Here is a 14286-nt window from a genome sequence, read left to right as displayed (position 1 = left end):
AATCATAACGAATTTCACTGTTTAGGTAAATTTAAAGTAAAAGGAATATTAGCTGAAGATACAGTAACTCTGACAGATCTCAAGAGGTTCAAATCATTTTCCAATATGCAACAGCTATTACAGGATTAAGAATCAGTGTGGATCTTCCTATTTACTCAGCACAGTCTAACAAGAAATCACTTGTTAGGACCTCTTTGGGTAGAGGAGGAATACAACAGGATGACTTTTAAATTACCAATTTTAATCATGCCTTAAATTGGCAAGCAGGAAACCATAATGTAGATAATTCACTTACAATTTTTTGTTTTGTTTTTGTGCTTCAGTTTTTTCCCTAATGAGGTTGATTGTCATTTGGTTATTAAAGCACTAGAACATACAGATTTGCAACTAAATATGGCTTTTACACTAAATTAGATGCTACTTTTTGCTAACCGGGGACACATTAGCTATACATTTATAGCTTAAAATATATTTAGTCAGATTTAATTTTTAGTTATGTTTAGAAAATGGTGATTAACTCTTTTTCTCATCACTTGTATCATTTAGGTAGAAACTTTTAAATGCACAAGAATGGCTTTTTATTCAATAAAACTACCTTAAACGACACAAGAAAAATAAGGTTATCAAAGTGTATTGCATTTAAAACTAAATAAAAAATAAGCATTATCCGTAGTCTCTCCTTTCTGGTTGCCATGTCTTTCAATACTTTTTACTAGAACTAGTAGATATCATCCTCTCACACTTTGTTTTCCCCTTCCAATCCATGAATTGGAATAAAAATATGCTTTTTTGCTTTTTCAACTCCCAATTGGGGTCTCACCTTTGTATGAGCTTGTCATTGAATTGAACTAGCTGAATAAATTGAAGAAAACATGCTTTGCACCTGCAGGAGAGATTACTGCTGTCAAAAGCTGGTGTAAAACTGCAACGAACTCTGTTTCCCAGGTACTTAACCAGAGTCTTCCACCAATTCCATGGTTTGACTTTATTTAAGACTTTGACAGTAAATATGTATTGATTAAATGAAAACAGTGAGTTGAAATGATTAATAGATTATAGTAGGACTGTCAAGCGATTAAAAAAAACATCTCTAATCATGCAATTAAATCACACTGTTAAATGATAGAATACCATTTACTTAAATATATTTGGATGTTTTCTACACTCAATTACAACACAGAATACAAATAGTTCACTGCTAACTTTGTTTCTGACTACAAATATTTGCACTGTAAAATCAAAGGAAATTGTATTTTTCAATTCACCTAATACAAATACTGTAGTGCAATGTCTTTATCATGAAAGTTGAACTTACAAATATAGAATTAAGTACAAAAAATAACTGCATTCAAAAACAACACAATGTAAAACTTTAGAGTCTGCAAGTCCACTCAGTCCTATTTATTGTTCAGTCAATTGCTCAGACAAACAAGCGTGTTTACCTTTGCAGGAGATAATTTTGCCCGCTTCTTGTTCACGATGTCACCTGAAAGTGAGAACAGGCATTCGCATGGTACTGCTGTAGCCGGTATTGCAAGATATTTATATGCCAGATGTGCTAAAGATTCATGTGTCTCTTCATGCTTCAATCACCATTTCAGAGGCTGTGCGGTGATGCTGATGACCAGTTCTGCTCGATAACAGTCCAAAGCAGTGCGGACCGATGCATGTTCATTTTCATCCTCTGAGTCAGATGCCACCAGCAGAGGGTTGATTTTTCTTTTTTGGTGGTTTGGATTCTGTAGTTTCTTTATCGGAGTGTTGCTCTTTTAAGACTTCTGAAAGCATGCTCTATACCTTGTCCCTCTCGATTTTTTTTGGAAGGCACTTCAGGTTCTTAAACCTCGGGTCAAGTGCTGTAGCTATCTTTAGAAATGTCATATTGGTACTTTCTTTGCATTTTGTCAGATATGCAGTGAAAGTATTCTTAAAATGAACAACATGTGCTGAGTCATCATCTGAGACTATTTTAACATGAAATATATGGCAGAATGCGGGTAAAACAGAGCCAGAGACATACAATTCTCCCCAAGGCGTTCAGTCAAAAATTTAATTAACACTTTTTTTTTTTTTTTTTTTAAGTGAGCATCATTAGCATGGAAGCATGTCCTCTGGAATGGTGACCGAAGCATGAAGGGGAATGAGACTGTTTAATACTTTCAGGGATCATTTCTATAGTTTGTAACTAGACAAGTGTAGCCGAAAGTATCTGGCACGTAAATACCTTGCTACAACAGTGCTATGTGAACATCTGTTCTCACTTTCAGGTGATGTAAATAAAAAGCAGGCAGCATTATCTCCCATAAATGTAAACAAACTTGTTTGTCTTAATGATTGGCTGAACAAGAAATAGGACTGGATGGACTTGTAGGCTCTACAGTTTTTTGTATTTTGGTGCAGTTACGTAACAAAAAAATCAACATTTGTAAGTTGCACTTTCATGATCGTGACTGCACTACAGTGCTTGTATGAGGTAAATTGAAAAATACTATATTTTATCATTTTTACAGTGCAGACATTTGTAATAAAAATGTGAGCAGTGTATACTTTGTATACTGTTTTGTAATTGAGATCACTTTATTTGAAAATGTAATATATATAAATATATTTATATAATATATAATTTCAATTGGTATTCTATTGTTTAACAGTGCGATTAATCACAATTAATTTTTTTGAGTTAATCTCATGAGTTAACTTCGATTAATCAGCAACCCTAGATTATAGTAGCATTAGGTTTTAACGTAGATTGTCAATTTGAGATTTAATTCAGGGATGTTTATTTAGCTAATTAAAATAGAGATTTAAAAAAGAATCTCTTTATTCACCCTGAACTACAAACTACCCCTCCCCCTTCAAAAACCCCCCCAACCATTTTGGAATACAAGGAAATTGTCAGTCTAAACATTTTAAGCATTGTAAGTCTAAACATTTCCTGTTCTGCTCCTCTTTATAACCACTTAAGTCCTGTTTCCACAGCTATGCCCAGGCTACTCTCCCTGGTGCTCTAATAGCAAGACTTGTGGCTCAGCTCTAGTGGAGTTGAATAGAAGAATTAAAGGTACAAGAGATCCTTTGTGAGGAACAAGGAAGAAGACCATTGCCATAGTTATTCTCTTTTTTAAATATTTATTAGTACTAGTGATCAGAAATAGTTAGCAGTTCTGAGCCAGGCGTAACACCATTGATTTTTACCTAGTCTGTGTAGAGGGGGAGGAGAGTAGCAGGAATACTGAATCCAAAGGGCCGCGATGCCTTTTTTTTGGGTGCTAATGCCAGTCATGCTTCTGATCTGCCACATGTAGATTAGTTGACTTTTCTCTCTGGGAAACAGAGTGACTGGCCCTGGCAACAGTCTACAAAACTAATCCTGGATAGCTTGAGAACTTTTTGAGGCCCAGAAAAATAACTAGATAAAGGCTTCTTGTCAGCTACAAAAAACACTAGCTAACTGGCTCTGATAAAAAACTTTCTACCTACTTTGCTATAGTGCTTTAGGACTATTATCAGGTTTTTTTTTTTTTGGGGGGGGGGTGTTAAACAATTTTGGTTCACTAAAGCTGACGCACATACATGGGAAAATGTTCAAATATAAAGGAAAGTTATCTGTACACATTCCCAGTCAGTCTGTCTGTCTATATTGCAAATTATACCAGTAGTAACCCTTAAGAGGGGAATATAGTTTCCTCCCCCCACCCCAAGGAAGGGCAGTGAGGCTAAAGAAGTGTGATACATTTAGGTGGAGACATGGCACCTAAGAATCATTTAACATTCTGTATCATGAAGCTGTTGGATAGCAGTTTTGCAGTGTATAGCTTGCAGGCTGTTGCTCTAGTTGGCAAATATTGTTAGCCAGTAGTAGACATAAATGAGGTTAACAGAAATTTAGAACCACTTTTAACTTAATACTTAACTATCCTGCAAATCTTCCTGGCTGCAGATTCTTTGTCCTGCCTTCAGTGGATGTGGAGAACAATTAATCACAGTCCTCTTTATATAATAGCCTGTAACACATTTGAAGACTTATCAGATCTTTTCTCAAGATTAAACATACTATGTTTGTTTTACTTTCCTCATAGTCAGGTTTTTCTAAAGCTTTTATTTATGTTGCTGTCCTCTGGGCTCTCTCCAGTTTATCTCAATTTTTCCTAAAGTGTGATGCCCAGAACTGGGACCCAATACTTCAGCTGAGGCCTCACTCCTGTTAACACACCACAGAATATTAGCCTTTTTTACAAATATATCGCATCATTACTCGCATTTAATTTGTGATCCATTATAACCCCCAGATCCTCTTTAGCAGTACTACCACCTAGCCAGTTACTCCTCATTTTGTAGTAGTGCATTTGATTATTATTATTATTTTCCTCCTTAAGTGCAGAACTTTGCACTTGTGATTGTTGAATTTTATCTTGTTCATATCAGGCCAATTCTCCAGTTGATCAAGACTGTTCTGAATTGTAATCCTGTCCTCTAAAGTGCTTGCAATTCCTCAGCTTGATGTCATCCACATGTTACAAGTGTACTCTCCAGTCCATTATCCAAGTCCATTAATGAAAATACTAAACCCAGGACAGATCCTTGTGGGACCCAACTGGATACGCCCTCCCAGTTTGACAGTGAACCATTAATATAACTCTGAGTGTGGTCTCTTTCAACCAGTTGTACACCCACTTTATAATAATTTCATCTAGATCACATTTTTCTAGTTTATGAGACTGTCATGTAGGACTATATTAAAAAAGCCTTACTAAAATCAAGCTGTGTTGCATCTACTGCTTCCCCTTATCCTCTAGGCCAATAACCCTGTTAAAGAAGGAAATGAGATTGGTTTGGCATGATTTGTTCTTGGTAAATCCATGCTGGCTATTCCTTAAAATGCTGTTATCCTGTAGATGCTTAAATTTATTGTTTAATAATTTGAGTATGGATAGATACTAGAACAAAGTTAGGCTGACTGGTTTATAATTCCCAGGTCCTTGTTGCTATCTTTTTATTTTATTTTATTTTATTTTATTTATTTACTTTTTTAAAGAGAGGTTCTGTTTGCACATCTCCAGTCCTTTGGGACCTCATCCATCCTCCATGAATTCTCAAAGACAATTGCTAATGGTTCCAAGATTGCTTCAGTTAATTCCTTAAGTACCATAGGGTGAATTTCTCAGGTTCTGCAGACTTGAATACATTAACTTATTTAAATGCTTCCCCCCCCCCCCATTCTGGCTTGAGTTTCTTCCGCTTTGTTAATATTAATTGCGTTAAGCATCTAGTAATAACTGATTTGAAGTGAAAACTAAGGTGAAATAGGCATTAAACACCTCTTTCCTTTTGTTACTGGCTCTCCTTCCCTGCTAAGGACCTACACTTCCTTCATCTTACTCTTAATGTATTTATAGAAGCTCCTCTTACTGCCTTTTATGTCCCTTAGTAGGTGTAACTAAGGCTATGGCTACACTGGCAGATGTAGAGCACCGGGAGTTAAACCAGCCCTCGGAGACACAAGCAGGGAAAGCTGCTATGTGTTTACACTGTCAGCTGCAAGCACAGTGGCGTGGCTACATTAGCAGCTCTTGCAACCCCACAGAGAGCAGTATATTGTGGTAGCTATCCCAGTGTGCAAGTGGCTGCAGCATGCTTTTCAAATGGGATGTGTATGACAGGGAGTGTGTTTGTGTGTATGTTGGGGGAGAGACTGTGTTTTGGGGGGCAGAGTGTCACGTGCTGTCTAAGTTCAGACAGCGGCAGGGGGAAACCCCGACATCACCCCCCACACACACACACACACACCCTGCCTCTCTCACATGCACACGCCTGCCGCGGCAGCAGTAGCATTCCACAGTAATGGTTTGCTTTGTGTCCCGGAGCAGATAAGCATGCCGGCTGTCAGAAACGGGCTTTGAAAGGGGATATCTGCATGCCTGCAGCAGAGTTCAAAACAATGACCAGAGTGACCACTTGACTTCAAGGGATTATGGGATATTTCTGGAAGCCAGTCACAGCACAGTAATGCAACACGTCGCCCACACTGACACGCGGGCGTTTCAGCCAAGGCGCAGCAAGCTCTATGCTTCTTGTGGTGGTGGATTACCAGGGGCGTTCTCTAAGTGCCTTGCCAGTGTGGACACCTCAGGAGTTAGGGCGCCTGGGGCTGATTTAATGTGCTCTTGCTTGTAAGTGTAGCCAAGCCCTAGGAGCACTTGCAGCGACTGAAGTGGGGCACTGAGAGCTGTGGGGGGTTCACAGCCACTGTTGGAAGACAGGATACTGGGTTAGATGAACCATTGGTCTGATCCAGTATGGCCGTTCTTGTATTCTTTCCTTCCCTTCAAAGAGAAGTGGGGGAAGAGTACTAATCCCACCTCTTGTTTAGTTTTCTAGCATTTCGTATGCTCATAAAAGATTAAAATTCTGATGTAGGATAATTTTTTATTTTTTTTTATTTCCCCAACTCACTGGAAGAAGTCCAATGAGGGTAGTGTCCTAAGCCCTGCCTGTCTCACAGAGATAGACACCTAAGTCCAGGCTGCAGGGAGGCACCTATCTTTGTGAATGATCCATGAATGGGAATCCCTCTCCTGGAGATGGATAGAACTTGTTTTCTGTGGGAATGAGTTAGGCACCTGCCTCACTCCACACACACTGTGGGGAGGAGGTGCCTTCTCTTCCCCCCTCCGCCCTCCCTTACAACTTTTAGCCCAGTGCTTAGAGTGTTGCCTGGGATGTGGGGGACCAAGGTGTTCTTCTCCCCCCCGCCCCCCCTCATTCTACTGGAGGCGGAGAAGGAGACACAGAGGTAGGACCCGAACGGGTGTGCTCTAACCATTGAGATATGGGATATTCTAATGTGGAGTTCCCTCAGTCTCTTCTTTTGAAGCTGTTCCACTATGGATACATAATGAAAGAGTGATGGGATCAATGGGACTGGACCCTGGGTCTGCCATCTCTCAAGTGGATGCCCTAACTGTTGGACTAGAATCATACTCATGCTCTCGCACTGGCTGAGTGACTGTTCTGCTGTGGATGAATAGTTTAATAGTCACTGACCAGAGAGAGTGACATTTCATGATGGTGGTTAGGGTATCTACCAGGGAGGTGGGAGACCCAGGGTCTAGTTCCCTTGCTTCAGTCACTCCTTTATTTATCCACAGTGGAACAGCTGCAACTGTAGAATTTGAGTGAGTCCCACATCAGAATATCTCATAGCTTCGTGGTTAGAACACTCCTGCCGGCAACTGAGGCAGAAGAATGCTTCTCTTCCCGCAGTTTATGGATAGCTCTGGAGCTTAGATAGATGTGTCTGGGTGCCTAGAGAATCAACATTGAGAATGCCCAGTGATGCCTATAGAACATTTTTACCTTGAAAACTTAGATGCCGAGCTTAGGTGCCTACAGGACTGGGCAGGAGTTTCGTGGATTGCAGTAGAGCCTAAATCTGGGATTTAGGCATCTAAATCTAAGACTTAAGTGCTTTTGTGGCTTGGAGGCCATAGTTCTTAACTGGCAAGTTAACAAGACTTGCTTGCTAAATAAACCCATACATTTAACCCCTTCTGGTCTTAAACCTGGAGTAGCAAGCTTTCTTTCCTAAATCCAATTTGTGGGTGCTCTTGATACAGATGAGTTCTTTATAGAAATCTGAAGGCCTAAGATAGGTAATTGCATTCTTTCTCTAATTATCTCACATAATAAGTATTTCTGTTTTTGTTTCAAAAGGTAAACCTATTTTTGTGTTCAATTTTAGTTTTACCCCTTTTGTGGCTGTCTGGATATTTTAGAAAACTGATAGTAAAAGATTATTTAAGTCTAAAATATTGACTTGCTGCTTTGAAAAGATTGGGAAAGGGTGAATTGTGACGTTGTACACAATAGAGTGGTTGTCAGTAAAACTTCATTTCCCACACTTAACCACATAATGGTATTGGAGGCAGTGTAGTTAATGTTAAAATTTTATAATACACAAATTGAGAAAAGTGTGTGTTCATTTGGGTATAGTGCTACATTATCCACAAATACAAAGTTTTTTTGTTTTTAAAAGTCATGATACGTTAGTACATAATCAGCAATAATTCAAATTTAGGTGAATAAATTTAAGACAGTTTAGATATTTAGTGTCCAAGTATTCGGGTACATCATTCATGAAAAGTTGTACAGAGATTTGGTTGTGGAAAGCAAAATATATCAATGAGTGAAGACTGTCCCTCATACGGCCACAGGCACCAACTTTCCTTGGTGCTGGTGGGTGCTCGTGCCTGCCCCAACTCCGCCCCTTCCCTGCCCCATTGGACCCCTCCCCAAATTCCCAGCCCTGCCTCTTCCCTGAGCACGCCTCTTCTTCCCCCTCCCTCCCACCGTTTGCCGCGTGAAAAGCTGTTTCATGGCGCAAGCGCTGGGAGGGAGGGGGGAGAAGCTGGACTCTCCGGCGCACTTAGGGGAGGAGGTGAGCTGGGGTGGGGGGCGGCATGGGGAGCACCCACCAATTTTTCTCTGTGGGTGCTCCAGCCCCGGAGCACCCATGGAGTCGGCGCCTATGCATACAGTAAGGCCCAAATCATGCAAAGATGCATATGTATAGTTTTTATGCCTGTGAGTAATCTCATTGGATGAAATCTTGGTCCCATTGAACTTAAGGGTTTTACTGTTCACTTCTAGCAAGAAACCGACAAAAACAATGACCACATAGAAGTCATTTAATTAGTGATTTAAAAAATACATTACAGTTTTCTATTGTACAGAATTATTGCGTTAAGAGGAAATCTTAGCAATATTTCTTAAGATGGAGCTTTGCAAAATAAAATCTACTCTTTTGACAGCTGGAAGATGGACATACTTTATTCGATTACAATGTTGGACTAAACGACATCGTTCAGCTTTTGATACGGACTGAGTCTGATGCTCCTACCACTTCCTTGACTAATAAGGACGGAGAAGTCAACCCGTGTGCTATTGCCAACTGTAAGAACAAAGTCAAGAGAACAACAGGGAGTGGATCGCCCAATCAGCCATCTACATCTGCTCGGTCATTTCTCATTGATCCTGGCATTGGATTGTATAAGGTATTTGCAAGTTTTGAAATCATCTGTTTTGTATTTCTAGGTTCAGTTCTATAGCTTATACAGACCCAGATCCTTGAAACACTCTCATGTGCTTAACCTTAAACATGAGCATAGACCCACTGACTTCAAATTTAACATTAAGCATGTGTATAAGTATTAAGAGAATCAGGGCCAGTTGTACCGTCTGGATTGTTTTAATTCAAGATTTGTTAAAAATGATCACACGTCTGCTACAGCATCTAGGTACAGTAGGTAACTTCACTATGATGGGATTTAGGTGTTTAGTTTATGTCTAAGACTCTGATCAGTATACTGAAGGCACATACTTAAGGTTAGACATGTGTAAGATAACTTGCTGAACTGGGCCTAAAATAGTAAGCCATCTTACTACAAAAATGTTTAGATTTAAATTTGCACAGTAAGAGGTCAAATGTATTAGAAAACCTTGGTCTTTTTTTCTCCTCATCTGGGCAGATGATCTAGTCTTGCTGCAATGTAGATGGACAAACTAGAAATTACAGATTTCATGGTAGGCAGCCTCTTTTCTGCTTTGTCCAGCGTCTGTCTATCTTGTGAGAAATTAGAGAGCTGTCTTGTGTGCAGGGTAGTGTTCAAGGCGATAGGGCATAAGTAGCACTTTTCTTCTAGCTGAGGCTTACAATTTGAGTTGCAAGTTGGAGAAACAGCTTCATGAGGCTCACTCTTCTGATATGAAGTCACTTTAATATGTCCTAAAAGTTGTTGTTACAATATCAGCGTAACAGATGGGAGATACTTTTCTGATCATACCTCACTTGCACTATCCAACAACATCCCACACAATTGGCATTATAACACCACCAGCTAAGAAGCAAGGAGGCGAAAAACCTGTCAGCTACATCTGATATAAAGACACCGGCCTTCCCACTTCCTATCCACTAATTTTCCCTTTTCTTTCTTTTTTACACTAGAATCATAAAGCCTGTTCTTCAACTTCTGTGCTCCCTTTTCCCCTTTCATTAGGGCTATATCTACACTACGCAGCTTTTAGCAACACGGCTGTGTCGTTACAACCGTGCTGCTAAAAGGCACACAGCGTAGCAGGTGTTTGTCAGCTGTCCTGTTGAAGAAAAAAAAAAAAAAACTTCCACCCCCAACGAGTGGCGTTAGCAGAAGTGCTCTCCTGCCATCAAAGCTGACGAAGCGCTGTTCACACTGGCGCTTGTCGTCGGCAGGACTTTGGTCTTTCAGAGGTGTTAACCTGCCCCTCCCCCCAAAGACACAAGTTTTGTCATTCAGTTGCCAGAGTAGACATAATCTAGAAGAAGACAAAGGATGAAGGAGAACACCACAAATCAGAAAGAACCTAGAAAAGATGGATTTCTCAGAGAGATGCTAAAATAAACACTTATCAATAGCCTTTAGGAAATTAAGGTAGGGGCTTTCTTAAGTTATTTTATTTTCTAACCTCCTTTTTTTAGGGTGAAAAGGAGAAGGTAAATTATCCTTCTTGCACAGAAAGGGACCACCTGATTGCCTTATCTGCCTCAGTGAACCATCTCCATGGAGGCAGTTAGAAAATTCTGCCATCACGATGTTGTTGAGGACTGCCAAATCTTCTCTAAGATCGCCTTCAAGCACTTTGGTTTTAGGATATACAGAAAAGTATTTAATATACTGATAACAGGGGGGAGGGATAGCTCAGTGGTTTGAGCATTGGCCTGCTAAACCCAGGGTTGTGAGCTCAATCCTTGAGGGGGCCATTTAGGGATCTGGGGCAAAAATCTGTCTGGGGATTGGTCCTGCTTTGAGCAGGGGGTTGACTAGATGATCTCCTGAGATCTTTCTAACCCTGAGATTCTGTGTGAATGCAGGTGTTAAATTCCTTGCAGTTTCTAGATGTCAGGCGCATTCTGTTGACTAGGGATCCTTCCCTAAACATTCCAGTTAAATGATAGGTTATAAGAGTTTATTCAAGCCAAAAATATAACTTAAAAAAAATCCTGCTTAATGGAAAGGAACGTAAACTATGACATGCTTAGGTATAAGATGGCAAAAAGTATTTTTGTCTCTCGCTACTTGCTTTATAAACATTGAGAAATACTTTACCTAGAAGTAGGAAGCCTGCAAGAGAGTCCTTGGATCTGCTAGACTATCAGGTCAAGGGATGAATTGTTGAGGATTAAAAACATTGCAGAGAAGTTGAATGCTTCCATTGCATCAGTCTTGACAACAGAGGATGTGTAGATGGCTTTTGTTCTCAGGTAACTAAAAGGAAGGTGCTGTCAGAAACTGTGGTATCCAAAGAAAAGGTGTCGTGAGAAAAGTGATAATTTAATTTGCCACAAGTCACCAGGACCAAATGCTATTTTCCAGAGTTCTGAAGGACCTTAAGAATGAAGTAGCTTAGCTGCTAACAAAAATATACTGCTAATTAAAATCAGCAACTTTGCTGGAGGGTTTTTTAAAGTGCTAGGTGTGATGTTGAAAATTCCAGATCCTAACATCACTACCAGGTATAGTAGTTGAAATAACTTCAAACAGTTATTAAACACTTAGATTAAATATCATAGGGCTAAACCAGTATTGCGTCTGTGCCTCTCCTAATTGAATTCTTGAAGGAGCAATAAAGATATATAGTTTACTTGGACTTTCCATAAACCTTTGGCAAAAATCCTTTTATGAGACTTTATGAATGAAACTGAGTAGTTATTCTTTGAGTGATATCCCTGTGGGTGCTCCACTGTAGGTGCAGCCGCACCCCCGGCACCTGGGATAAGAGGTCTTCACTAGCTGTGCCTGTTGGACTGCACATGTGCACCTCCCCTCTCTCGTGGTGTGCGGGATGTGTATATATAGTACTGTGCAGTCCAACCATCCCCAGTTCTTTGTCTACTGCCTTTGGTCTGGGATGGAATCCACTAGGAGAGCCAGCTTTTCCTATTCCCTTATATATAGTGCCTTACCTGATAGAAAAACAACTAGCTACACTTCCTTCTTCTATCTGTATAACATTTTTTTTGTTTTGTTAACTTTTATCTTTACAGTTCTCCTAGATTAGGCTTCTGTTTTTCCCACTTCCCAACTGGAAGCCCTTTTCTCTTACTCTTACGCCTGGCTCTCCTGGGTTTAAGAAGTTCATCTTATGCGGGGCTGCCTTCTCAATAATGGATGGCCACCCATAGTGTATCTGCTATCTGGGAGAGGGACACATTCCTCAAAAGTGATCCCACTGCCTCGACCTGAAACCCAGAGCCAGAAAAGATAGGGACCTTGGATTGAAACTTCTCATGGAGAAATCACTTCTTCCGGCATCAGACCCGAACTCTTCCCTAGAGAGGCCCTCATGTTCTACCAGGTCATTTGTCAACCCACTCTTCCACGCCCTGTCAAGAGAGTCATCCTGTGAGCATGCGGATGACAAGAAATGGGCTTCCTCCTCCTCTCACTCTGAGCCATAGCCCACCAGAACACTGTTCCCAGCTAGGTTGGTGGCTTCAACCTCATTTGACAGGGGACATAACTCCAGGGCTTGTCTAAGTATCTCTAGTACTAGCTTAAAGAAACCTGTCTAAAGACTCTATCCAGGCAGACCTTCAGCCCTTGGTGCCGTTTCCCAGCTTTGAGGACCGAGGCAGCCCACTTGCAGCACTAATGGCATTTCTGGCACCAACAAAGCCTTTGGCACCAGGCAAATCTTTGGCACCAGCTAAATCTCTGGTGCCATGTTCTGAAACTTCAGGAATGTAGACCCGCTCTTTGGCGCTGGACTTACAACAGCACCGATGATGTTCCTTCCTCCTCCACAAGACTTCAGATACCTAAAGACCTTCTGATATCTGATGCTCCTGAATATCCCCTTCTTCGACTGGCCCTCCCCCCACTTCTACCCTCCTCTCTAGACTCTCAACATTCCTCCCTCTTTGCCGAGGATCTTCCCCAGTGAGGAGGAGGACGAGGGCAAATTGCACCGGGTTATCCTCGCTATACGACCCCCCAATCCTGGCAGGGACCACCATGGATGCAGCCACATGTGCCACTCCCACTAAACTGGCCATATTGGGACCCTTGGGCTATTTACGGGGCACAATTCAGGAACCCTCCCAGAGATCAAAGCTGGAGACCTACTCCTCCCTTCTCCATTGGCGTCTTGCCGTCAGGAAGTTGAACCGTCACCAGTACCAACTGAGGAGGAAGATGAGGAAAAAGAAGGCTTCCCCAACTTTACATTTTTCCTTCTCCTCACCTGAGAAGGCGATTATGCCTCCATCCCCTAAATCTGCCGATAACTTCAGGCAGTTCCAAGATCTATTCCATAGGATTGTAGACTCCCTACAGATCCCACTGGAGGAAGTCAAAGACTGGTAGCATAAACTGCTGGATATCCTCCACACATCCTCTTCCGCAAAGATCACACTACCAATCAGTGAAGCTTTTCTTGAACCTGCAAAGGTTCTGTGTTGGACCCCGTCTTCCATCAGTCTGACCTGCAAACACGCCGATAGAAAATATTACATTCCAGCAGAGGATGCTGAATTTTTATTTTTGCACCCCCCCCCCCCCCAAATTCTTTAGTGGTCAGTGTGGCACAGGAGAGAGGTCTTTAGTACCAATCTTGATCTAGCCATCCAGACAGAGATTGGAAACGCCTGGACTTATTTTGATGCAAGACATACTCTTCAGTCACGCTACAGTTGAGGATTTCAAATTATGGCCAAGTATAATTATCTACTTTAAATTGGAGAAACTTAGCCATGATTGATCAGAGACTTAAAAAGGAGCAGTTCCAGTCCTTGATAGTGGAGGGACACCACCTAGCCTGTATGGCCCTACAAGCCTCATTTTAGGCTCTCCAGTCACCAATCCATTGCAACTGCTATGGTCATGAGACTTGCATCATGGCTACACCTCTTGGGCTTTCCTAAGGAGATACAAACCACAGTATAGGACATACCATTCAAAGGACAGAAACTATTCTGGGAACGCACAGATAACTCTCTGCACTCCCTTAAAGACTTCCAAGCTACACTTCATTCTCTCAGGATATACGCGCCAGAAGCAGAGACACACTTGGGGAAGTACCAACTCCCCTCGTGATCCCGAACCCAACAGCACACCCCTCAGTGACATTACCACACCCAACGACGTTGACAAAAAGCTCCAACTAAATGTAGACTTCCCCCCCCCCCCCACTTCTGAAGGGGCTACATCTCACTCACCAGCACCAAAGCAACTATTTTGAAGGTGTGGTCAA

At 41.3% G+C, this 14286-nt stretch overlaps 1 protein-coding gene across 2 annotated transcripts in view; it reads left to right on the top strand.

Moving 5' to 3' along the window:
* UHRF2 (ubiquitin like with PHD and ring finger domains 2) overlaps nt 1–14286 on the top strand; it is a 174414-nt gene that overhangs the window by 25287 nt on the left and 134841 nt on the right. For both annotated transcript variants that reach the window (XM_034773107.1, XM_034773106.1), the window contains exon 2: nt 8811–9053. In XM_034773107.1, the coding sequence (XP_034628998.1) occupies nt 8811–9053 (243 nt within the window). The remainder of the gene's footprint in view (nt 1–8810; nt 9054–14286) is intronic.

The sequence above is a fragment of the Trachemys scripta genome, chromosome 6 (genome assembly GCF_013100865.1).
Source record: "Trachemys scripta elegans isolate TJP31775 chromosome 6, CAS_Tse_1.0, whole genome shotgun sequence".
Taxonomy (NCBI): Eukaryota; Metazoa; Chordata; order Testudines; family Emydidae; genus Trachemys; species Trachemys scripta.
Note: the sequence above shows the minus strand (reverse complement) of the source record. Positions and strands in the feature narration are given on the sequence as shown.